We start from the raw sequence: 25,372 nt of genomic DNA on the forward strand, positions 1-25,372 counted from the left end.
GCACTAGGAGAAGTATGCGATTTGAGACGGAGCAAAGTACTTACCGAGCAAACATCACAGCAGATTTCAACACCTCTTTTTTCTGTGTTAAACCACGAGCTTTGACGACTTTAGAGAACGTTCTCTTGTCGTCAACATTATCGCAATCATTGATTTGTGGAGAACAAACAAGTGGATGTTGAGACACAGTTTTTTATTTGGACCTTTGGCTGTTGAATTTGCGAGCACAGATGAAAATAGGTCAGAAATGTCTTTGGACAAGTTGGTCCACGAGTGTCTTCTGAACACAGGCGTGTATTTTCGTGACACAGTTATTATTATTTGTGGTCGAGTACAAAAGGAACTGAAGAAGGGACTAATTCTGCGACGGGTTGACGACGCGGCCCATGAACACCAGGCAGTCGGTGCGGTGCTCGTAGATCAGGAACAGGAAGGGGTGGTCCACTGTGAAGCGGATCTGGGAGGACAGAGGCATGAAGCCCATCTGGGTCAGTGCCGCAGCCTCTGTGCCTTCTTCGTTCACCGTGATGATTCCCTGGTGTTGTAGCTGCAGAGACACAGTATTGTTGGAAAATATCGATTTTGGGATATTTTATCAGTATTTAACAGTATTTTTTGGCTTTCAAACCCTTTTAATCAAAGTTATTTTATGGTTTATATTTCAATTAAGTGTTTAAAATTTGATTTCATTTACAGTTAACGTGCAATTGTTCGCAGCGTTTGTTCATTCATGTGTTGAAATTCAACTTCTGGCCACTAGATGGCAGCAGTTTTTACGTCTTCCGTAGCAAAAGGAACAATATTATCCTGCAAGATATCGGCAATGGCTGAGGACGAGAAGATACAGTGACTCCAGCAGCTTTGAAGCTGAATGAAAGCAGTAACGACTTATTCGACAATACTACAAATTCACTCTTGTGCCTACAGTATCACTATATATATCGTATCACTTTACCTGTATCGTGATACATTTAGATAACGATGTATCATATTTTTTTTTTACAATTAACAGAAGAATATTCAGTGTTTATTTTTCATTTTTATGGCGCAATTCAACATTTCTAATTTTATTTTCCCCCTTTTTTATGGTTTATATTTCAATAAAGTCATTGAGTATAAAATAATATAATTCCTTTTTTTTTTTTACAACTAACATGCAAATATTCACAGAGTTTGTTCATTTTTGAGTCGCAATTTAACCTCCGGCCACTTGATGGCAGCTGTCATTTCGTCCTTCGCACTAAAAGAACAATAATATCCGGCCAGATCCCAGCGATGGCTGTGTACAAGAGGATACAGTCGACTCCAGCAGCTTTTAAAGCTGATGTTTGGACACAAATGAAAGCAGTTACGACTTCGTCAAGAGTCATGTGGTCTGTAGATGCTGCAACACCAGAGTCAAGTACTCGACAAATACTACAAATGTACCCTTGTAACTACAGTATCACAGTATATCGTATCGTTGTCCCTGTATCGTGATACACAGTATCAGATCAGAACCCAACATTTTGACGAGCCAGTGGAAGAGTTAGAGAAGACTTACCCAGTTCATGGCGACCTTCTCCGAGGTCATTCTGGTGAAGTCTCCGGCCCCCGTGAATAAGTCGGTCAGACCCATTTCCTTCATGTTGGCGATCAGGTCGTAAGTCTGCTCCAGCTTGAAGCGAGGAAGAACCACCTCGCGAGTCCTGAGGACATGAGAAGCAGCTCGATCAACATCTATGGTCATGTTGGACGACCCTCGCCGACCTGTTGGTCATGTTCTTGAGCCACTTGCTGACGACCGTCGGGGAGATCTCCTGCTCCAGGGTCCTCATGCCGGTGATCTTTCGCGGCAGAGCGATGAGCATGCTGATGTCACCGGAGTATGGAAGCTGGAAATCATTTCATGTTTAGAACTTTAAATTGACGATATTACACTTTTCATTTTTAAACCTCGTGTTGTTAGGGAATATTGTTGTGTTGTGTTGATGGAAAGTTCAATGAAAATGAGTTTTAGAAACACAGTTGGCAAGATTATGGTTCGCATCTGGCAGCTAGCAGAGCACAGCTAGCAGAGAAGCTAGTCGAAGCTAATGAGTGCTAGCGAGAAGATATGATGGCTAACTGATTTAAAAATGGAGGCAATTACTCTTTCATTTGGGTTTTTGCATATAAACTTATATATATATATATATATTTATATATATATATATATATATATAAATATATATATATATATTTATATTTATATATATATAAATATATATATATATATTTATATTTATATATATATATAAATATATATATAAATATATATATATATATAAATATATATATATAAATATATATATATATATGTTGACAATAATTTTTCTAGATACAAAAATAAAGCTAGCAATGTAAGGCTGGTTAGCCAAAGGACATGATAAATAGATAGATAGATAGATAGATAGATAGTTCATTATAGGGATGTGAGAAAAAATAATCCCATAAAATCCCACTGATTGAGGACTAGAGGATACAGTGACTCCAGCAACTTTTAAAGCTGATGTTTGGACATATTTTGGTTTTGTTTTTTTGTCTTGAAAACCTTTAATTTTTTTCACCATAGTTCTTTTATGGTTTATAATGCAATGAAGTGTTTACATGTTTATTTATAAGCAAATATTCTCAATGTTTGTATGCAATTAAACTTCTGGTCGATAAATGACCCGAAAACAGCAGAACATTGAAATCCCCCTATGTCTGAGGACAAGAGGATACAGTGACTCCAGCAGCTTTTAAAGCTGATGTTTGGACATATTTTGGTTTGAAAACAAATGAAAGCAGTTACGACTTTGTCAAGAGTCATGTGGTCTGTAAATTCTGCAACACTAGAGTCATGTACTTGACAATACTACACATATATACTTGTTACTACAGTATCACGATAAATATCGTAACGTTGCCCCTGTATTGTGATGCGTATAACCCCACTAGTTCATTAGCGATAAACTTTGTACCTTTAATACGTCGCAGTCCAGCTCGTGGTCTGCAGCCGCCAGGTAGTTTCCTTTATTGGTCATCATGGGAACTCTCACGTTGGTCTTCTCGTTGACTCGGAAGTTCCGATAATGCGTCATCTCCTTGGGGAACTTCTGCTCCCAGGTACCTGTTGGCGACGTTTACACGGTTGCTACGAGGATTCCGAGAGTACCGGCGTGACCCACCTTTGAAGTAGAGATAGTTGAGCAGCATCAGGACCATGTTGGGGTCCACGCTCTTCAGAGGCTCCCTGATCAGGCCTTTGGTAATCTTCTGGATCCGACGGTTGGCTTTACTCAGGAAAGCCGGGTCTTTGAAGTCCACCGACTGGGGCTCCGCGAAGTAAAAAGCCTTGGTCTCGTCCCGGAAAGTGTCCTTCACCGCCACGTCCTTCTTGACGTAGACGTCGTTGACGGATCGCAGCGTGTAGCCGAAGTTCCTCCGGAAGAGCCTGTGGGTCAACTTCCTGAAGAGCTTGTGCACCGTGGTGTTGTCGTAGTGGTGGCTGGCGTTGACGAACTCGGCGAACCCAAGGGCTCTGTAGATCTGATCGTGGGTCCCGGACCCCGCCCCCAGGGACATCATCCCCATGGCGATGGAGACCCCGGCGGGCGCCAGCAGGATGTTGTCGCTCTGGTTGACGTCGTTGCGCAGACTCCTGTAGAGGTTGAAGCCGAACTGGGCGTTGACGGAGTTGAGGCGCTTGAGGCGCGACTGGCCGTGGAAGAGGCGCAGGAGTCTGGCGCGTTTGATCTTGGGGTCGGACGGCTCCGCGAATATGTCGATGTCCGGGGCCGGCGTGGCGATCTCGTCTATCTGGTCCCCTTCGCTGGAAGAACGAGGGTCGGATCATTGTGGAGAAGATAAAGAGAACACTCACGTGTAGTCGTCGTTGTCCGCCGACAGGATCTTGTCGAAGTCGATGTAATCCTCGTCCTCGAAGCCGTCGAAGACCAGGTCGTTGGTGACCGTGTTCTCCTTGTGGAACTCCAGAGGGATCGCCTCGACGTCCGTCGCGTCCAACGGTCCGGCGCTTCTCGGGTCCGGTACCGGGTCGGAAAAGTGGGAGTCCAGAGTTTTGATTCCAGCTAGAGAGGGACTGACCAGCAGAGAGGCCAGAGCGAGGACGGCAGTGACCCACATCCTGAGGCCTTCAGAGACGTCGGATGATCTGCTGGACGAACCCTCGGTTTCAACAGATGATCCAAAAACCAAGTCTTGTTAGCGTGAAAACGAGAGGATCTCTTACCGTGTGCAGGAAGGGAGGAAGTTCTGCTTCTTGTTTTTGGGACGAAGATCAGGAATTGAACACAGAAGTGAACTTTGACGTGGTCTCCTTGAACAAACAGACCAGATCAAACACAAGTCAAATCTCTGCCTCCTCCTGCGCCTGGAAACAATATTGACCCGACTGACGTTTCTGCTGTTGAGGCGGAATAATCTGAACGAGTTTTTTGACCAGAGAAGCTTGTTTTAGACTCAACTTACACTCAAATCAAATTATATTCTTGGTAATAATACTTGGTATATTTCCTTTATATGAAAATGTATTTAATATGTTTCCCTTTTGAAAGAAAAATCATTGATAACCTTAAATATTGATTTAATTTTTCCAATTCCAAATTCACAAGTTACTGTATTAATTGATTGTATTCACAATTTCATTTTGAATTACAAATGTTAACTAGTTTTTTAATTTATTTAAGAAATTTAAAATCCATTTATTTTTCTCCTTTCTAACCGCTTAAAATATTGTTGTTTAATCAACTCGTTTTTTTTTGTAATTTTTGACTGAAGTTATTGTGGATTTTGTTTTGTCAGTTAAATGCAGTCGTTTTAACAATACATTTTTTTTAAATGCATATTTTTTTAGTTGACCCTCAAAGTACCATACGGTTTAGTCAGAAATGAGAAAACTGTAAAGATTGTATTAGTACATAAAATTACATTTTATTAACTCAAATTTTTTAAAAAAAAAGTAGAAACATTGAAATGGAAAAAAAAATCAAACTTGTTTTCTGAATAATAGAAAGATTTACAGCAATATTTGTTTCTTGGAACATCCAACAAAAAACGTTTTTCAAACTTAATTCATTTTCTTTTCTTTATGTCACAGCTGACCAGACGACTGCCGCCAATCAAAGAGGCTAAGCCCCGCCTCCAGAAGCTGTTCAGAGACTTCTGGTTGTACTCGGTGGTCATGGGTTTCGCGGAGCAAGGATCAGGTGAGGATCCTTCTGGTGGCATCTGTGCGTCGGCGCTGACGCCGTGTTGTGGTCCAGGTCTGTGGCCGGAGGAGTGGTACGAGGGCGTCTGCGAGATCGCCACCAAGTCTCCTCTGCTCACCTTCCCGAGCGGCGAGCCGCTGCGATCCGAGCTTCAGTACAACTCGGCGCTGAAGAACGACACGGTCACGCCGGTGAGAAGAAGAAGCTTTTATTTTGAAATGAAGCGGTTCCTGAGGTGATAAATAAACACTTCCTGTCGGCCAGGCGGAGCTGAGCGAGCTGCGAGCGACCATCAGTAACCTGCTCGACCCGACTCCTGAAGGCGCCGCCCTCATCAACAAGCTGGACTTCGCCATTTCTACGTACCTGCTGTCGGTTTACAGGCTGGAATACATGAGGTCAGTCTCTGATCATATATGCTTGCATATATTTCCAGTCATTTTTATTATATATTATATTTATTTAATGATCATATTTAAGCGTTGAAATATTGTAACTTTGAATTTTTCTATTGAAATTAATTGTTTGTTTTTTTCAAGCAGTGAATTATTATCATTTAATAATTACATTTAATAATTGCTCTATGGAAGCCAGAATATGTTATTTAAATTGAACATTTTAATATTTGCTAAATGAATTATTTTTTCTTTAGACATAAATGATGATTTTCTTATTTCAATAAATAAAAATTTGTTAGTTTATTATTGCCTATTTTTTTTATTTAATTTAAAAAGCCACAAATTAAATGTTTATATTGTCATAAGAATATTAAGCTTTAAGTGTAAAAAAAAAAAGTTATCTAATTTAATTATTGAATTTCAACATAATTGAAAAATATTCAACTTAAAAAATAATTTATATAAATGACGATTAAACAAAAAATGACAACATTTCTGATCTTACTTTTCTTCTGTTTCTATGTTTCTATTTTTGTCTAAAACTTTTGGCGCCCCTTATTTTTCTGGCCCTGTAGGGGGCGCAAGGAGCACTATGACGTCGTTTTTGTACATTTGAGTCATTTATATCGAAAACAACACGTTTTTGGCAGTAAAAAGAAGTTTAAAAAGTTCATCCTGAAATTGGAGTTACCAGGACAATAAGATGAAGCTATGAAATAATTGAATGTTAATGTTTTTCTCAAAGTACTATTAAAAAACAAATATCCGTTTCATAAATCTTCCTAATCTGGTTCCCAGGATGCGACGCTCCAACGATCCCGACGGATTCCAGGTGATGTTCCGCTACTTTGAGGACAAAGCGATCCAGAAGGACAAGTCTGGTGAGGAAGCTTCATGAAGTGCGTTCGACGCTCCTGTGATGTAACTTCCTGTGTGGCGTCTGCAGGGATGATGCAGTGCATCATCTGCGTGGGCGACAAGGTGTTCGACGTCTTCCTCCAGATGATGGCGGAGAAGGTTGAGAAGAAACTCTCCCTGGTGTGACTTTACGCTGACAAGAACTTCTTGTTTCCAGCCCAAGACCAAAGAGCACGAGGAGGAGCTGGAGCGCCACGCCCAGTTCCTGCTGGTCAACTTCAACCACACGCACAAGAGGATCCGCAGAGTGGCCGACAAGTACCTCTCTGGACTGGCGGAGACGTGAGGGTTTTGACGCCGACCACCATCGTGGATCGGTTCTGATGGTGTTCTCTCCACAGTTTCCCACACCTGCTGTGGAGCGGCAGGGTCCTGAAGACCATGCTGGACATCCTGCAGACGCTCTCGCTGTCTCTGAGCGCCGTACGTCCGCGAGACTCGCCGAGACCTTCGACCTCTGACTCATGACCTTCGACCTCTGACCCATGACCTCCTCTCTCTCTCTGTCTCAGGACATCCACAAGGACCAACCCTACTACGACATTCCGGACACTCCCTACAGGATCACCGTCCCCGACACGTACGAGGCCAGAGAGGTGAGCGTCTGTAGTGGCCACTAGGTGGCAGCAGCAGGTATGAACGTGATGATGGTTTTCGTCTCGAAGAGCATCGTCAAGGACTTCGCCGCTCGCTGTGGAGAGATCCTGAAGGAGGCCATGAAGTGGGCGCCGTCCGTCACCAAGTCTCATCTTCAGGTCAGACTTTTTATAGTGTGGGGATGACTTTTTTTTTTCTTAATAAATCTTTATTGTATAATAAAACACATTTATTTACAAGTATTCAGCAATAAACATTTACTGATTTATGTGTTTAAGACTTGTATTATACAACAGTTAAACTTAGCAAACTTATACTTTGATCATGAAGTAAAGGATTGGTTTGTGTTATGTTCTGTCAGTATTATTTTGAAGCTAAATTGTGTATAAGAGAATGAAAGTGATATCGACCACTGACTCGGTACTTGTTAAATGTATTTTAAATTTCCTTTTTTCCAAATATTAAACCTTTAGTTGTTTATTTTAAATAAAAGCATATTGATATACTACAACACATGTATAACTTATTATATTTATTTATTTATACATTTATCGATTATGTTTATAATATATGTTATACAAGATTAAAAAAAAGAAAAAGCATTTTGATCGTGTTATAATGAACTTTGTTTGTGTTATGAGTTTATTAAATTGTGTTTTTAAGAGGCTTTGAGATTCTTTGTGAGGTGAGTAGATGTTATCGATCACTGACTCTGTTTTTAATTACCAGTAAATGTATAAAAAATAATGTAATTAAAGAAAAAAACGATATAATATAAAGTGTACACATTTTTAACTTATTCAACAATAAATATAATTGTAAATATATTTTTGCCACATTGCTATTATATATATTATATATATACTATTCTATATTTAATGTGTTGCATCTTTTTTTATTTAAAAAAAGAAAAATAAACTCCCAATGAATAAAGCCATTCGTTTTTCAAAAACAAACATTTTTCATATACTGAGTTATATAAATATATTTATTCTATAAGATTTAGAAAAAATCAAATTACACTTCGATTGTTTACGAATGGACTTTGTTCGTGTTCTGTCAGTATTATTTTGGGGCTAAATTGTGTGTCTTTGCCAGTTCAGGTGAGGTCAGTTGTTGCTGTCAATCACTGACGATCTGTTGTTTACATGTTTAATATAATTTAGATTATAAAGATGAATAAATGTTATTGCACAGCAGCCACTAGTGTGGACTCATGTGTTGTCGTTGGTGTGGCAGGAGTACCTGAACAAGCACCAGAACTGGGTGTCAGGACTGACCCAGCACACCGGTCTGGCCATGGCCACGGAGAGCATCCTGCACTTCGCCGGATACAACCGTCAGAGCACCACGCTGGGCGTGAGTCCTGGACATCCTGATGATGTTGAACCAATCATCTGCTTCCAAATATGATCACGACACGAGAGTAAAAGTGCTGCTCGACCCGCTTGTTCAAGTTCGAACAGAACCATCGGCAAAAACAAGATGGCGGCTCTTTCACTTGAATTGATTTTTGAATGTTGTCATCGTTGATATAATCAGCTCCGACTAACATCCACTGTTTGATTCAATGTCTGATCAATGGTTGTGTGTCATGTAACCTGGTTTACATGCTCGCTTCACTCCCGTGTGTCTCACTCTGCTCGATCACTCTTTTCATTTGCTTCATTTGTCTCTTTTTTTTTTGTCTTGGTTAAACTGCATCAACTACCTGTTGGCTTGGGCGGGTAACCTGGTTACTCACCCGCTTGGTGTGTTGGGTTGTGCTGCACCTGCGACTCTAGGCCGCTTTCCCTCAGGTGCGTGCGAGCGCGGGACGGTTGTGGTTCTGTGACGACCTTCTTCTTCTTCTTCTTCTTCTTCTTCTGCGTCTCCGTGAAGCTGATCCTCTTCTCTGCAGACCACGCAGCTGACGGAGCGACCGGCCTGCGTCAAGAAGGATTATTCCAACTTCATGGCGTCACTCAACCTGCGCAACCGATACACCGGAGAGGTACGACTTCTGGACTCAACATCCTGGTTCTTCTTATAGTGTGTCAGAACCTGGTCAGGTCAATAGTGCAGCGATCGGTTCATCATGGATCAATACCAATATATAATCGATCATTTCCCGGAAAAAAAAAAGTTTTTTATGAGCTGAAATGCAGTACAAACACAAAAACAATAGATTTATAAATGTATATTATTACGAAAATTATTAATTATCCTATTTTTCCTCCTTTTGTAAGAACTTCACTGAAATAAAACAAACATAAATAAAATAAATGTTATTATGTTAAAAGGTGTTAAAAAACTACTAATACACAAAACTTAAATGTATAAACACTTGCACTTAAATTAAAATATAGAAAAATACGATTCATGACAAAAACTCAAGTAATTGATAGAAAAATGCACATAAATAATGACAAAATAAAGTACAAAAACATAAGTTAAAAATATTTGACCAATAAAAGATTAAAGGGTTAGTTTTAAAATTCCATATTATTATTTTGAATAATATAACTAGTATATATATATATATATATATATATATATATATATATATATATATAAGTATAACTTAACTGCAATCTAGTACAAAATAAAAAACAGTTTTGTGCATTTGGCACAATTATGAATATATGAATATTTCTCAAAATACATTACTTGCTCATAAGCTTAAAATAGAAATGCTTCTAAATAATAATAATAATGAAAAATAGAGTATAAATGAGTTGAAAATTAAAAATACAAATAAATAAAAAAAAAAAAGTAGAAAACCTTCATTATTTGACAAAAAAGATTCAAATGAGATCACACTTTTTTTTTATTAACTGGTCTGAAACATTTTTTTTTTTAAACAAACAAACATTTTTAAAATAACAAGAAATAGATTGAAGAGAAAGAAAACTGAGGATTCAGACTAAACACATGAGAAAATGTATAAAATAATAATTATAAACAAAATAAGGTAGAAAACGTAAACAATTTTTTATTTAACAACAACAAAAAAGATTAAGAGATGTCGGAAATATATATATATATTTTTTAAAACAAAACATAAATGTTTCTAAAATAATGCTTAAGAAACGACAAGAAATAAAAAAGATTGACATTTTGAATTAAACACAGTTTCTAAAATAAAATGTTAAAAATGAGAATTCAAATGGAAAACAAATTAAAATAGTGTCTGTAGAGAAAAAAGTTATACATAAGCTACAACAATATTGGTTGGAGAAGAGTTTCAGGGGAAATAAAATAAGTTTTGTATTTCATTAAAGAGTTTTCACGTCAATTTTTAATTGTCCACCAGGGGTCGCCGTTTCACATTTGATGTTCCTAATAATTTTCAACACTTTTTCCCGGTTCTTCATAAAAATGTCTCGTCCTCCCTGACAAACTGAGTTCTACTCTAGTTACTGGTTAAACATGTAATTTAGTTTTAAAAGTGTTTTACTTTAGTCTAAAGATGGTCGTGTGTTCAGGTGTCCGGTATGATCCAGTTCTCGGAGGCGACCCACAGCAGGTCGGACCTCAACCGGCTGATGATCCTCCAGATGTCCAGCGCTCTGGACAAGAAAGACCCGGACGCCTTCACCCAGACCATGTTCAAGATGGCCGCCCTGCTCATCACCACCAAGAGTGAGCGCTCGAGGTCTCACTGGGGTGTCTGTGACCCTGAAACTCTTGTGGTTCTGCTCCAGACTGCGACCCTCAGCTGCTGCACCACTTGTGTCGCTCGCCGCTCAAGATGTTCACGGAGCACGGCATGGAGACGGCCATCGCCTGCTGGGAGTGGCTGCTCGCCGCGCACAACGGCGTGGAGGTCCCGGTGCGTGAGCGTGTGACCCCGGGGGGGGCGACCCTCGGGAGTGTGTGTGACCTTTGAACTCTTGCGGTGCAGTTCATGCGAGAGATGGCCGGAGCCTGGCAGATGACGGTGGAGCAGAAGATGGGTCTGTTCTCCGAGGCCAAGGTGGAGACGGGACCTCTGGCGGTGTCCGAGGAGAGTCAGCCGGCGCCCTGCGCCCCCGACGTCACGCCTCACTTCCTGTGGATAGAGGTGCGTGTGTGTCTTTGATGGTGTCGTCAGATGTTGGTTAGTTAGTGGTTTAGTCCGAAGAATCCAAGTCAGTGACTGTGTTGATGGATCGTGGGAGGAAACCAGAGTTCCCAGAAGAAACCAGCGACTGTGGCTCAGTATGAAAGTGTCTTTAGGATATTGACCTGTTGAATTTATCCTTTTTAATGTTGAAACTTTGAATTTTTTCTTAAGTAAAATGTTGTTTTTTCAGACATTGAACTTGTTTTTTAATCATTTAATTTAATGAATATTTATATTAAAAGATTGAATTTGTTTTCAATACAATCATTTAATTTATTAATGTATATATTGAACATTTTGATTATTTTTTGTTCAATGATTGTATTCAATAATTACTATATTGTAAGGTTGAATTTGATTTTCTTTTAAATAATTCTTTGTAAAATTGTAAAAATAAAATGCATTTATTTAAACGTATAGTTTGATATTCTAATTCCAATAATTAAATAAAAAAAATTATAAATTCAATATCTTTTAAATATGCGAGGACAATATGGTATATTTTAAATACCAATAGAGCACGAGCTAATTGATCGAACTTTCAGCCAATCATGCGACACGCACAGTCACATGATCGTCTACGTGTCTCATGATTGGCTCGCTACTCTTTAAATGTTTTTTGATTGTAGGTAGGTAGAACTTTATTTTAAATTGTTTTCTTCCAATTAGCCACAGCAAATGCAGCAATTTTTCATAAAAATAAATCAAAATAAAATAAGAACAAGAACAAAGAGAAATAAAGAGAAAGAAGATGATACAATCTAAGTCTAAAGATAAAGATTGCACTATTATACCAACATTTGTATATTGAATTTAAAAGGCTATGAATGACAAATTGAATGATTGGAATTAGATTATTTTACTATGTGTGTAAAATTAAAATGTGATTGATAAAAAAAAAACAAAAAAACAATTCTATCAAAATGAAGGAAATATCAACTATTCGAAAAAATCAATCTTACAATATAGAAACGTTTCAATGAAAATGTTAACGTCGACCATTGAATATTCTGATGAAGAGAATAACGAATAAAACTGTTATTGTAGATCATTTAGTGTCGTCAGATGTTGCCTGTGACCCTGGCGTGCTGGGACAATCTTTTAACTCTTGTTTCCTTTCAGTTTCTGGTCCAAAGGTTCGAGATCGCCAAATACAGCAGCGCGGACCAGGTGGAGATCTTCACCACCGTCCTGCAGAGGTCGCTGTCTCTCAATGTGGGCGGAGCCAAGAACAACATCAACACCCACGTGGCCGCCATCGGCCCCCGATTCAGGTGTCGATCACACGAGCTCCCGTGGAGGTGACAGGTGGTTGATTGATGGATCTTGTTTCTGGTCTCAGACTCCTGACTCTCGGGCTCACACTCCTGCACGCCGACGTCGTGACCAACGCCACCGTCCGCAACGTGATGCGAGAGAAGATCTACTCCACGGCGTTCGACTACTTCAGGTGAGCGTCGTATGGAAGTAGATTAGATTAAATAAACTTTATTAATCCCTTGTTAATTGTACATTTTTAATTTGTAGTCTTCTAAATTCAATTTAAGAATGTTAGTTTAATAGTATAATACCTAAAAAGTTAAAAGTAAAAGCTTGAGCGTGTCGTCGTCACATGATCGTTTTCGAGTCACATGATTGGTTAAAAGCTTTTGGTATCGTTTGCTGGCACTATTAACCAATATTTTAGAAACAATTTCAACCTTTAAATATAAAAATGATTTAATATATGTATTAAATAAAAATAATTTTAACCTTTAAATACAAAAATGATTTAATATATGTATTAAATAAAAATAATTTTAACCTTTAAATACAAAAATGATTTAATATATGTATTAAATAAAGCCAAATTCAACCTTTAAATATAAAAAATATTTAATTTATGTATTAAATAAAAAACATTTAACCTTTAAAAATAAAAAATATATTTTATGTATTAAATAAAAACAAATTAACTATTTGAATATAACAGTTATTTAATTTATGCATTAAATTTAAAAAAAATTAAACCTTGAAATATAAAAAATATTTAACTTGTGTATTAAATAAAAACAAATTTAACCTTTAAATATAAAAAAAAATATTTTATGTATTAAATAAAAACAAATAAACTATTTGAATATAACAGTTATTTAATTTATGTATTAAATAAAAACAAATTCAACCTTTAAATATAAAAAATATTGAATTTATGAATTAAATAAAAACGAATTCAACCTTTAAATATAAGAAATATTTAATTAATTTATTAAATAAATACAAATTCAACCTTTAAATATAAAAATGATTTAATTTAATGATTAATAATTAGATGCTTAAAATAACAACATTTTATTATCAATACAAATTAAAAGTTCAAGTGATTTTGTTCCAGCGTCAGCCCCAGGTTCCCGACCCAGACGGACAAGAAGCTCCGCGAGGACATCAGCATCATGATCAAGTTCTACGCCAGCCTTCAGTCCGACAAGAAGTACCTGACGGCCACGCAGCTGGTTCCTCCGGGTACTCCCTCGCCGCTCTCAGACCCGCCGCCATGACTCGCCTTCAACTCCGTCTCCTCTCAGACCCGCAGGACATGTCCGTCAACAGCCTGTCGGCCGTGGCCGTGAACGACAGCCGCAGCAGTCTGGACGCCGCCGTGGGTCAGAGGCAGCAGGTCGCTCAGGGCTGGATCAACACCTACCACCTGTCCTCAGGGATGTCCACCATCTCCAAGAAGTCAGGTGAGCAGTGCAGGATTATATCTGTCGTCAGAATATTAAATGATTATATTTAACATCTTAAAACTTGAACAATTAATTTATTCATTTATTTTTTACACACACAAATTAATAAATGTATGTATTTAATAAAAACAAATTCAACCTTTAAATATAAAAAAAATGTTTAATTAATGTATTAAATAAAAACAAATTCAACCTTTAAATTTAAAAAATGTTTAATTTATATATTAAATAAAAAACAATTCTACCTTTAAATATAAAAAATATTTTATTTAATAAATACATACAAATTCAACCTTTAAATATAAAAGTTATTTAATTTAATTATTAATAATTAGATACTTAAAATAATAACATTTCATTAATTTATTAATTTATTTCATGCATTTAATAATTTCTTTGAATAATTTAATTCAATATTTTCAAATTTTAAGGATTAAATACATGTATGTGTTTTATTGAATGATAAAATTAAATTATTTGTATATAAAAGGTTGAATTTAAATTAATTATTAATTAATTTCGACATATGAACATTTTCATTGTTTTACACATATTTTGTGTTATAAATTGATATTACAATTTCAATAACTTCACTCGTAGCTTTTTAAATTCGACTTAAAAGTGTCGCCAGACCATAATAAACCAGTACAGAGCTACTCGACCTTTCAGCCAATCATGCGACACACAGACGATCATGTGACCAGGTAAAGCAATGGAATTTTAAAGGCTATGAATTAATACACATTTAATTTAGAACTTTTATTTTTGAATTACTGGATTTAAAATATCACACTACAATTTGCTAATATTCACATTTTTTATTCAATTATTTAAAAAAAATAAACCAATGCTTTAAAAAAAAACAGCTGTTGACATCGTGTCTTTCCAGGTCTTTCCAAGAAGAGCAACCGAGGCTCTCAGCTGCATAAATACTACATGAAGCGCCGGACTCTCCTGCTGGCCCTGCTGGTACTACTACGCGGTCACATGACTCTCCAACCGGCTCTTAGCTCAGCTCTAAATGTGTTTGTTTTCCCGCGCAGGCCAGCGAGATCGAGCGTCTGACCACCTGGTACAACCCGTTGTCCACGCAGGAGCTGGCCATCGCCACCGAGCAGTCGGTGGAGACCAGCATCGCCAACTGGAGGTCCAAGTACATCAGCCTGAACGAGAAGCAGTGGAAGGACAACGTCAACCTGGCCTGGAGCATCTCGCCCTACCTCGCCCTGCAGCTGCCCGCCCGGTAACTCTTGAACCGGCACTGAGACGACGCATACCTCTGCCAAGGAGATCGTTTAACAATTGAGAAAAACAAAGAAAATAATTCAATATAATATTAACATGACAGTTAATTTAGTTAAAACGATTTGTGAATAAAATTTGATTTGCATCTTCTTTCAATTATATATATATCAATTATATATATATATATATATATATATATATATATATATATATATATTAATCATTAAATTAAATTTTTTTTTATTTAAAGGTTGAATTTGTATTTATTTAATAAATAAAATATTTTTTATATTTAAAGGTAGAATTGTTTTTTATTTAATATATAAATTAAACATTTTTTAAATTTAAAGGTTGAATTTGTTTTTATTTAATACATAAATTAAACATTTTTTTATATTTAAAGGTTGAATTTGTTTTTATTAAATACATACATTTATTAATTTGTGTGTGTAAATGCATAAAATAAATTAATTTAATTAATATATATATATATATAATACCATGATTAAAATAGTGATTAAATATGCACTTTTGTTTGTTCATACTAATAATAAATCATCGTATAGTACGACCAACACAACGTTTTTTTATAATAATGAATTGATTTGAATAAGACGCTTTTTCTTTTATAACAAACTTAATATAACTTTATTAAAAATATAAAAACGCTAAACAACACAGCACTGGAATGGACAATATCTCACGGATTAAAGCGCAAAGATCTAAATAAAACCGACTACAACGATGGAATATGTAAACATATATTTTCCCTTTTTAATAAAAGAAGAAGAAAACCCAAAAAATAAAAATAAAATAAAACACTGGTTAAGGCGCTTCATCTATGTAAGCTTTTGTTTCTGACGGAAAACGTTTATCTGGTTTAGAACTTTCTCCTTGGCAGAGGTATTCCTATTTCTCCACCTCAGGACTAAGAGGGTTGAGTAAGAAGGATCTTCTCTCAGGTTCAAGAGCTCTGAGGCGATCGTGACGGAGGTGACCCGACTGGTGCGTCTGGACCCGGCCTCGGTGTGCGACGTTCCTGAAGCCGTGAAGGTGAGAGTCTGAGACACTTCAGCTCAGGTGTTTCTACCTGAGTGAGCAGCTGATGAAGAAGAAGTTTTTCCCTGAAGATGCTTCACTGACACATGTTTGTTCCTCGTTTCCCTGGCGGCTCGTTATCTTCTCCTTCAGTTCCTGGTGACCTGGCACACCATCGACGCCGACTCTCCTGAGCTCAGTCACATCCTGTCCTGGGCTCCTGCAGATCCTCCCACCGGACTCTCCTACTTCTCCTCCATGTACCCCCCACACCCCCTCACGGCCCAGTACGGCGTCAAAGTCCTGCGCTCGTTTCCTCCTGTAAGCTACACACACACACACACACACACACACACACACGCACACACTGTTTACCTGGTTTAGAACTCACAACTAGGTTCACGCATCGTCAATAGTTACACTAATGTCTGTCTAGACTAGCAAGTATCTTATTAATATTATTTTTAAATGATAAAAACCTGGACACCACACTTGAATAATACATTTAGCTTCATGCTTACTATGCTAACAACATGCTAACTATGCTAATGACGAATATGTACTAAATAACCTAAAGACATGCCAATTGTGCCAATAAAATGCTATTGTGCTAAAAAAAAACATGCAAACTCATCAGAATCAGAATCAGAAACCTTTATTTGTCCCGCGAGGGGAAATTCGGTTTAACAACAGCAAGAGCAATATACCAAAAAAAATAAAGCACCCAGAAATAAAATAATAAAAAGAAAAATAAAATCTAAATAGAATAGAAAATAAATCTGCACTATATTATATATACACAATCATATTTACAAAAATAACAAGTTACAAAAATAACAAAAAAATCACTGCTCAAATAACATAACAAGTACGCTAATAACATGCTAACTACAATAATAAAGGCACAACAACAATTGATTTTTTATTGGTAAAAACACAATGCTTACATAATACCATTAACTAAATGCCCACTATGCTAATATCATGCTAATTATGCTAATAATATCCTTACTATGCTGAAAAACATTCAAACTATGCTAAAAAACATTCTTACTATGCCATAATCATGCTACTCATGCTAACAGTGTCCTAACTACTCTAATGACATGCTAATTTTGCTAGTAACATGTTAACTTCGCTAATAACTGCACAACAACGATTGATTTTTAATTGGTAAAAACACAACGGTTAAATAATACCATTAACTAAATGCCCACTATGCTAATATCATGCTAATTATGATTGTAATATCCTCACTGCTCAAATAACATGCCAAGTACGCTAATAACATGCTAACTACGATAATAAAGGCACAACAACAATTGATTTTTAATTGGTAAAAACACAATGCTTACATAATACCATTAACTAAATGCCCACTAGGCTAATATCATGCTAATTATGCTAATAATATCCTTACTACTCTAAGAATATGCTAATAATCCTAGTAACATGCTTACCATGCTAATAACAACACAATAACGATTGATTTTTAACTGGTAAAAACAACGCTTACATCATTAACTACATGCCCACTATACTAATATCATGCTAATTATGCTAATAATATCCTTACTACTCTAATAACTTGCTAATAATCCTAGTAAAATGCTTGCTGTGCTAATAATCTGCTAACCAGGCTACTAACATGCTCACTATTATAATAATATGTTCACCAAGCTTATAACTTTGCTAATAACATAGTAACAACATTAATTACGCTCTAAATTTGCTAATAACATGCTACCTTGATGATAATAACATGCTAACTACTAAACTTCAAACGCACTTATACTCCACACTTAATAGACGAACATGGTAACACATGAGTAACAAAGTAAATACTACACAAAGGATTATAACAACAATAACTAAACACTGGTAAAAACGTAAACACTAATAATAATGTAAATATAAATTACTTACTTACTCACAAATGGCTGTGCATGAAAATAACTGCAAATAAATCATCAAAACATGATTCATAACTTAAATTTACTTTTATTTCTTCTCGATTTATCATCTATTTTTTTAAATACTGAGTGAAGATTTGAAATAAATAAAAGCTGTATTTTATTTTGAAAGGTTCCTTACATTCCTATCAACTCTTGTCTCTCCTCCAGGAAGCCATCTTGTTCTACATCCCTCAGATAGTCCAGGCTCTGAGATACGACAAGGTGAGTCCGTCGTCGTCTTCTCCGCCGCCGCCGTCGGTTCCAACGCTCCGAAACCACCGTGTCACTTCCTGTCGCAGATGGGCTACGTGCGCGAGTACATCCTGTGGGCGGCCCAGAAGTCTCAGCTGCTCGCCCACCAGTTCATCTGGAACATGAAGACCAACATCTACCTGGACGAGGAGGGCAGCCAGAAAGACCGTGAGACCAGGATCTCTTGAGGAGGATGAGAAGATGGGGTGACACTCAACTGTGTGTGTGTGTGTGTGTGTGTGTGTGTGTGTGTGTGTGTGTGTGTGTGTGTGTGTGTGTGTGTGTGTGTGTGTGTGTGTGTGTGTGTGTGTGTGTGTGTGCAGCTGACATCGGGGAGCTGCTGGAGCAGATGGTGGAGGAGATCACGGGCTCTTTATCTGGACCGGCCAAAGACTTCTACCAGAGAGAGTTTGACTTCTTCAACAAGATCACCAACGTGTCCGCGACCATCAAGTACGAACACACACGCTTGTAGTCTCGTGATGAAGTCGTGTGTGTGTGTGTGTGTGTGTGTGTGTGTGTAGCTCACCTCTGACCCCCCCCGCGACACCTCGCGTTCCCAGAATCCTTCACTCAGACGTGTGGCGTCTATGAAAGTATATCAGAAAATTGAATTTAACATTTAAAATGTGGGAAGTTTTATTTATTTTAATGTTGTTTTTAAGCGTTTCAAGTTTTTTAGAAATTAATTCTTTTTGCAGTTTGATATTTTAACAATTTTTTAGTAATTTCAAACATATGTTTTAATTTGTGGCCTTTCAAATTCAATCTAAAATGTTAACTAACTTCCAGCCAATCATGAGCCGTGCAGACGATCACGTGACGATGTAGAAGCGCATGATCAGGCAGCTCTGTGCTCTTCTAGTACTGTCTGGCCGACTCTTATACCATCATTTTATATTGAATTTAAAAGGCTATGGATGGAAAAAAAACATTGGGTTTAGAAAATGCATTTTTGAATGATTTGAATGAGAAAATCAAGGTGTAAAAACAAAATGGCCGTGTGTTCAGACCGTACCCCAAAGGCGAGGAGCGCAAGCGAGCGTGTCTGGAGTCTCTGTCTCAGATCCAGGTCCAGCCCGGCTGTTATCTACCCAGCAACCCCGAGGCCATCGTCCTGGACATCGACTACAAATCCGGGACCCCCATGCAAAGGTGCCCCCTTCACCCTTCACCCTTGACCCTTGACCCCCCCTCCACCTCTCTCCGCCTCTGAAACCGTCTCCTCTCGTCCTCAGCGCCGCCAAAGCTCCGTACCTGGCCAAGTTCAAGGTGCGCAGGTGCGGCGTGAGCGAGCTGGAGAAGGAAGGTGAGCAACCTTGAGCGACCTGTGACCAGACGGTGGCGCCGGAGCTCAACCCTGGTCTCCTCCCTCAGGTATGCAGTGTCGCTCCGACTCGCTGGACGACGCCAAGAGCGAGGAAGAAGCCAAGAAGATCTGCTGGCAGGCGGCCATCTTTAAAGTGGGCGACGACTGCAGACAGGTAGGATCGTGACCCAAAGTGTTTTGACCCCTGAGGTGGTTCTGACCCGCGTGACCTCGGTCTCCTCAGGACATGCTGGCTCTGCAGATCATCAGCCTGTTCAAGAACATCTTCCAGCTGGTGGGTCTGGACCTCTACGTGTTCCCCTACAGGGTGGTGGCCACGGCTCCCGGCGTGAGTGAAGACCCGATCGATGTTCACGCGCTGACCCCTGACCTCTGACCTCTGTGCGTGTGTCCGGACAGTGCGGCGTCATCGAGTGCATCCCCGACTGCAAGTCCCGCGACCAGCTGGGACGCCAGACCGACATCGACATGTACGAGTTCTTCAGGAACCAGTACGGGGACGAGTCCACGCTGGACTTCCAGAAGGTTTTTTAAGCCGCATAACCTCCCCCTCTCCCCTTCGACCTTTGACCCCTTCATGACCCCCGTGTGTGCAGGCGCGCTACAACTTCATCCGCAGCATGGCGGCCTACAGCCTGCTGCTGTTCCTGCTGCAGATCAAGGACCGACACAACGGCAACATCATGCTGGACAGTCAGGGTCACCTGATCCACATCGGTACGTTTGTCTCCATGAGTCCCCCCCGTACCCCCCGTACCCCCCGGGTCACGGATCTCGTCCTCCTCCGCCCAGACTTCGGCTTCATGTTCGAGAGCTCCCCGGGGGGACACCTGGGCTGGGAGCCCGACATCAAGCTGACCGACGAGATGGTGAAGATCATGGGCGGCAAGATGGAGGCCACGCCCTTCAAGTGGTTCATGGAGATGTGTGTGCGCGGCTACCTGGCCGTCAGGTGAGAGGTCGCGAGAGGTCAACGTCGGAAATACACTCAGAAAATAGTCCTTCACTGTGAAGAGCAGGTGTCGTGATACGATACGTATCACGATACAGAGGCAACGATACAATATATAGTGATAGTGTAGTAACAAGGATATATTTGTAGTATTGTCCAGTACTTGACTCTGCTGGAGTCGACTGTATCCTCTCGTCCTCAGCAGGGCCGGGTCTAGACAGGCATGTATGAGGGGGCAGCCACAAATCTTGAGGGGGCATTGTGCTGTTACTTAGTTACTTACATGTAAGTTTGAGGGGGCACAACATTTATTTAGACCCGGCCCTGGTCCTCAGTCATCACCAGGAACTCTCGGGGTAATGACTGCTGTCATCTAGTGGCAGGAAGTTTAATTGCAACACTAAAGGAAACGAATGCTGTGAATATTTTCGTATAAATTGTTCATTTGAAGTTTTTATGTTAATTAAAAAAAACAAAATTAACTTTATTGAAATATTAATAATGAAACAACTATGATTAAAAAAAAAGAATTGAAGGTAAAAAATAAGAGATACTTGAATATAAAAAAACCGATATATCTCATTGTATCGTTACTTCCTCACACTCCTAGTGTTGAGTATTAATATACTGTGTGTGTGTGTGTGTGTGTGTGTGTGTGTGTGTGTGTGTGTGTGTGTGTGTGTGTGTGTGTGTGTGTGTGTGTGTGTGTGTGTGTGTGTGTGTGTGTGTGTGTGTGTGTGTGTGTGTGTGTGTGTGTGTGTGTGTGTGTGTGTGTGTGTGTGTGTGTGTGTGTGTGTGTGTGTGTGTGTGCACGACTCTCAGGCCCTACATGGACGGCGTGGTCTCTCTGGTGAACCTGATGCTGGACACTGGACTGCCGTGCTTCAGAGGACAAACCATCAAACTCCTCAAGTGAGTCGTGAACGTTGTGTTGTTTGTGCGACTGTTTGTGCGACTGTTTGTCAACTGTTGTCACTCACGTGTCGCTGCAGGCAGAGATTCAGCCCCGGATCCAGTGAGAAGGAGGCGGCGGCTTATATCATCAAGATCATCCAGAACTGCTTCCTCAGCAACAGGTCACACACACACACACACACACACACACACACACACACACACACACACACACACACACACACACACACAAATCTAGTGAAAATTCATTTATACACATAAAGATGTTTTTGAACAATTTCAAATGGTTTGTGTGTTTGTGTCCCACAGGAGTCGAACCTACGACATGATCCAGTATTACCAGAACCAGATCCCCTACTGATCGCCTGTGCCTCGCATGTGTGTTCCAGCAAACAACCCGCATGTGTGTGTGTGTGTGTGTGTGTGTGTGTGTGTGTGCGCGAGTGTGCGAGCGCCTTAATTCAAGTCTCTGATTGTGACGTCGAGAAGTGTCTTTATTTATTGACGAGTGTCGTCTCTGCACTGATGGTCTGATGGTGGTTTTTCAAGAGTCCGACCGTCTATTTTTTTAAAGGTCTGTGGAAATGTTTTGTACGTTCGGAGATGATTATTTTTGGATGGCGACCCAAAGTGCCGTGTGCAGCATGACGTGTCGTGTCCGTGTCATGGTTCTGTCACTTCACCGAGTCTTTGCCTCTGAATGAACACCAATGAATCCAATAAAGATTTATTAATTTAACAGATTTGCTGCTTTTTGTGTAACGTACACTTGAGTGTGTTGATCTTTATTGCATTGATGGAACACTTACACACACGCACAAATATACACACATGCACGCACACACGCACAAACACAAATATAAAGACACTTACACACACGCGCAAATGTACACACACGCACGCACAAACACAAATATAAAGACACTTACACACACGCACAAATATACACACAAGCACGCACACACGCACAAATATAAAGACACTTACACACATGCGCAAATGTACACACACACGCACAAACACAAATATAAAGACACTTACACACATGCACAAATATACACACACACGCACAAACACAAATATAAAGACACTTACACACACGCACAAATATACACACACATGCACAAACACAAATATAAAGACACTTACACACACGCACAAATATACACACACACACACGCACAAACACAAATATAAAGACACTTACACACATGCACAAATATACACACGCACGCACAAACACAAATATAAAGTCACTTACACACACGCAAAAATATACACACACACACACACGCACAAACACAAATATAAAGACACTTACACACACGCACAAATATACACACATGCACGCACACACGCACAAACACAAATATAAAGACACTTACACACACGCACAAATATACACACACGCACGCACAAACACAAATATAAAGACACTTACACACACGCACAAATATACACACACACACACACGCACAAACACAAATATAAAGACACTTACACACACGCACAAATATACACACACGCACGCACACACGCACAAATATAAAGACACTTACACACATGCGCAAATGTACACACACACGCACAAACACAAATATAAAGACACTTACACACATGCACAAATATACACACACGCACAAACACAAATATAAAGACACTTACACACACGCACAAATATACACACACGCACGCACAAACACAAATATAAAGACACTTACACACGCACAAATATACACACACGCACGCACACACGCACAAACACAAATATAAAGACACTTACACACACGCACAAATATACACACACGCACGCACACACGCACAAACACAAATATAAAGACACTTACACACACGCACAAATATACACACACGCACGCACAAACACAAATATAAAGACACTTACACACACGCACAAATATACACACACGCACGCACAAACACAAATATAAAGACACTTACACACACGCACGCACACACGCACAAACACAAATATAAAGACACTTACACACACGCGCAAATGTACACACACACGCACAAACACAAATATAAAGCTTGACGTCCTACTGCGCATCTTGACACGACTGGTTGATCCTTGCCAGGTCAGAGGCAGAAAGTTACACTCACAGACAGAAGGTGTTGAGCCATATTGCCTGTATTGAACCTCAGTAAGAGCACTCTGACTCCAGTTCAACAGTTAGTCTACCTGGGGGTACTGTTGAACATGGAGGAGGGGTACGCGTGGTGTATGTAAATCGCCAAGGTGGAGTTAGATCCCCAGCCAGAGCCAGAGTGTGGCAAAGTAGATTAGGCTGTGGGCAGACCGTCACCTGCTTTCTCTCAGAGCTCAGCATGTACCGGGCGTGCTGAATGCAGTAGCGGACAGACTGTCGAGGGGGGCCGTCCAGGACGAATGGGGTCTGTCCGAGGCAGTGGCAGCCGAGATATGGTCTCGGTTCGCTCACCCGGTGGCAGACCTCTTCACCAGCAAGGAGAACTTCAAATATCCTCTCTGGTTCTCCTTCAGGGCATCAGAATGCCCCCCACATGGTGTGGACGCTTTAGCCCACTCGAGTTGGCCGGCGGGACTACTGTTCGGACTCTCTCAGAGGCCCGACCTTCGAGCCTCTTGACCAAGTCCCACTGGATATCTTGTCTTTCAAGGTATCGCTCCTTCTGGCACTGACGACCACGAAGAGAGCGAGTGAGCGTTCTGCTCTCTCCACTAGCCCTGAGTGTCTTTCCTTGGCGTCGAGGAGTCTTCGGTGTCATTCCCTCCTAACCCAGCGTTCCGCCCAAAGCTTCTGAGTTCTTTGTTCCGGGCGACGACCATCACGCTGCAGGCCTTTCATCCGCTGCCCCACTCGGACCCGGGTCAGGAACGTCTTCACCTGTTGTGTCCAGTGAGGGCTCTGGCCTGGTACTTGCGGCGGGTGGCTGTGTTTAGGCGCTCTGATGCCCTATTCATCTGCCACGGTAGATGCCGATGGGGTGAGGTGATCTCCTCCCAGAGGTTTTCTCATTGGGTGAGATCGGCCATTATCCAGGCCTACCAAGCAGCGGGTGGATCTGGTAAGCTGCTTCTTGGGCGTCCACGTCAACCTTTGCTAAGGCCTATCTCCTCGACGTGACGCCGGGATCAGTAGCTCATACGGTTTTGAGTGCTGCTGTGCCCCCCTCGGGGCCCACGGCTCCAGTAGACTTGGATCCTAGGCCGGCGGGGCCCTAGCGATGCTGCTTCAGGAGCGGCGTCCAGCTGGGGATACATTTATCCCGTCGGGCTTCGCCTTGGGTTTAAACCAATAGTGAAGCTGTTAGAGGGCGGAGCACCAATATGAAGTAGAACCCCTGGTTTATCTATCATAATCTCAGGTTCTACGAATTAGTGCGAAGCCCTCTAACCTCGTCGCCCAGTGGCCGCCCTTCTCGCTGAGTTTTCAGTTGGAGGAAGTGCGGCGGGTGTTTCCCGCCTTTATAGGAAGTTGACTGCCCCCTGCTGGGTGGCGAGTTCATTAAGCTTTCTCAGAGACGAGGCGGTGCCTCGGGGTAAACCAATAGCGAAGCTGTTAGAGGGCTTCGCACCAATTCATAGAAGATATGAAGATAATTCAGGGGTTATAACTGTTTTTCCTACGCTTTTGAACGCAGCACACGATGCCTTCAGGAGAATCATAGGCTCATTGACACTGTTTTGAGTTGAACTTTGACTGAAAATAAAACTCGTTCTG

The 25,372-nt window shown here is 40.1% G+C and overlaps 2 protein-coding genes across 4 annotated transcripts in view; one reads left to right on the forward strand and one right to left on the reverse strand.

Moving 5' to 3' along the window:
• pi4kab (phosphatidylinositol 4-kinase, catalytic, alpha b) overlaps positions 1–22,386 on the forward strand; it is a 38,935-nt gene extending 16,549 nt beyond the window's left edge. Inside the window, exons 19-54 of one of the 2 annotated variants that reach the window (XM_087788031.1) lie at positions 5,123–5,231; positions 5,289–5,425; positions 5,499–5,632; positions 6,431–6,513; positions 6,579–6,649; positions 6,708–6,832; positions 6,892–6,973; positions 7,063–7,146; positions 7,216–7,305; positions 8,387–8,506; positions 8,932–8,946; positions 9,048–9,140; positions 10,615–10,771; positions 10,834–10,961; positions 11,034–11,192; positions 12,357–12,508; positions 12,577–12,684; positions 13,609–13,736; positions 13,799–13,957; positions 14,850–14,929; positions 15,004–15,203; positions 16,168–16,258; positions 16,397–16,564; positions 18,367–18,420; positions 18,498–18,618; positions 18,774–18,903; positions 19,462–19,605; positions 19,689–19,759; positions 19,828–19,934; positions 20,004–20,108; positions 20,180–20,305; positions 20,377–20,497; positions 20,573–20,732; positions 21,555–21,644; positions 21,725–21,808; positions 21,957–22,386. In XM_087788031.1, the coding sequence (XP_087644157.1) occupies positions 5,123–5,231; positions 5,289–5,425; positions 5,499–5,632; positions 6,431–6,513; positions 6,579–6,649; positions 6,708–6,832; positions 6,892–6,973; positions 7,063–7,146; positions 7,216–7,305; positions 8,387–8,506; positions 8,932–8,946; positions 9,048–9,140; positions 10,615–10,771; positions 10,834–10,961; positions 11,034–11,192; positions 12,357–12,508; positions 12,577–12,684; positions 13,609–13,736; positions 13,799–13,957; positions 14,850–14,929; positions 15,004–15,203; positions 16,168–16,258; positions 16,397–16,564; positions 18,367–18,420; positions 18,498–18,618; positions 18,774–18,903; positions 19,462–19,605; positions 19,689–19,759; positions 19,828–19,934; positions 20,004–20,108; positions 20,180–20,305; positions 20,377–20,497; positions 20,573–20,732; positions 21,555–21,644; positions 21,725–21,808; positions 21,957–22,008 (4,038 nt within the window). In that variant the 3' untranslated portion in view covers positions 22,009–22,386. The remainder of the gene's footprint in view (positions 1–5,122; positions 5,232–5,288; positions 5,426–5,498; positions 5,633–6,430; positions 6,514–6,578; positions 6,650–6,707; positions 6,833–6,891; positions 6,974–7,062; positions 7,147–7,215; positions 7,306–8,386; positions 8,507–8,931; positions 8,947–9,047; positions 9,141–10,614; positions 10,772–10,833; positions 10,962–11,033; positions 11,193–12,356; positions 12,509–12,576; positions 12,685–13,608; positions 13,737–13,798; positions 13,958–14,849; positions 14,930–15,003; positions 15,204–16,167; positions 16,259–16,396; positions 16,565–18,366; positions 18,421–18,497; positions 18,619–18,773; positions 18,904–19,461; positions 19,606–19,688; positions 19,760–19,827; positions 19,935–20,003; positions 20,109–20,179; positions 20,306–20,376; positions 20,498–20,572; positions 20,733–21,554; positions 21,645–21,724; positions 21,809–21,956) is intronic. The other variant, XM_087788032.1, reaches the window with a different exon arrangement.
• serpind1 (serpin peptidase inhibitor, clade D (heparin cofactor), member 1) lies at positions 173–4,345 on the reverse strand. Of its 2 annotated transcripts, none has more exons than XM_087788030.1 (7): positions 4,256–4,345; positions 3,887–4,157; positions 3,192–3,835; positions 2,985–3,133; positions 1,750–1,874; positions 1,544–1,688; positions 173–547 (listed from the first exon to the last, which is right to left on the reverse strand). In XM_087788030.1, the coding sequence occupies exons 2-7, from the start codon at positions 4,147–4,149 to the stop codon at positions 356–358; spliced, it is 1,518 nt and encodes a 505-aa protein (XP_087644156.1). In that variant the 5' UTR covers positions 4,150–4,157; positions 4,256–4,345; the 3' UTR covers positions 173–355. The 2 variants fall into 2 exon arrangements, with proteins under 2 accessions (XP_087644156.1, XP_087644155.1); XM_087788029.1 differs by having other exon boundaries at positions 3,887–4,177; positions 4,256–4,339.
• Positions 22,387–25,372: the final 2,986 nt, after the last annotated feature.

Source organism: Callionymus lyra, chromosome 1, assembly GCF_982586985.1.
Source record: "Callionymus lyra chromosome 1, fCalLyr1.hap1.1, whole genome shotgun sequence".
Lineage (NCBI taxonomy): Eukaryota > Metazoa > Chordata > Actinopteri > Syngnathiformes > Callionymidae > Callionymus > Callionymus lyra.

Excerpts from the sequence above, each read along its gene's own strand:
- serpind1 (XM_087788030.1), bottom strand. The coding sequence starts at position 4,149 with ATGTGGGTCACTGCCGTCCTCGCTCTGGCCTCTCTGCTGGTCAGTCCC. Across the intron at positions 3,836-3,886 it reads GCGGACAACGACGACTACAC|CGAAGGGGACCAGATAGACG; the intron begins GTGAGTGTTCTC and ends TCGTTCTTCCAG. Across the intron at positions 1,875-2,984 it reads TGGACTGCGACGTATTAAAG|CTTCCATACTCCGGTGACAT; the intron begins GTACAAAGTTTA and ends AATGATTTCCAG.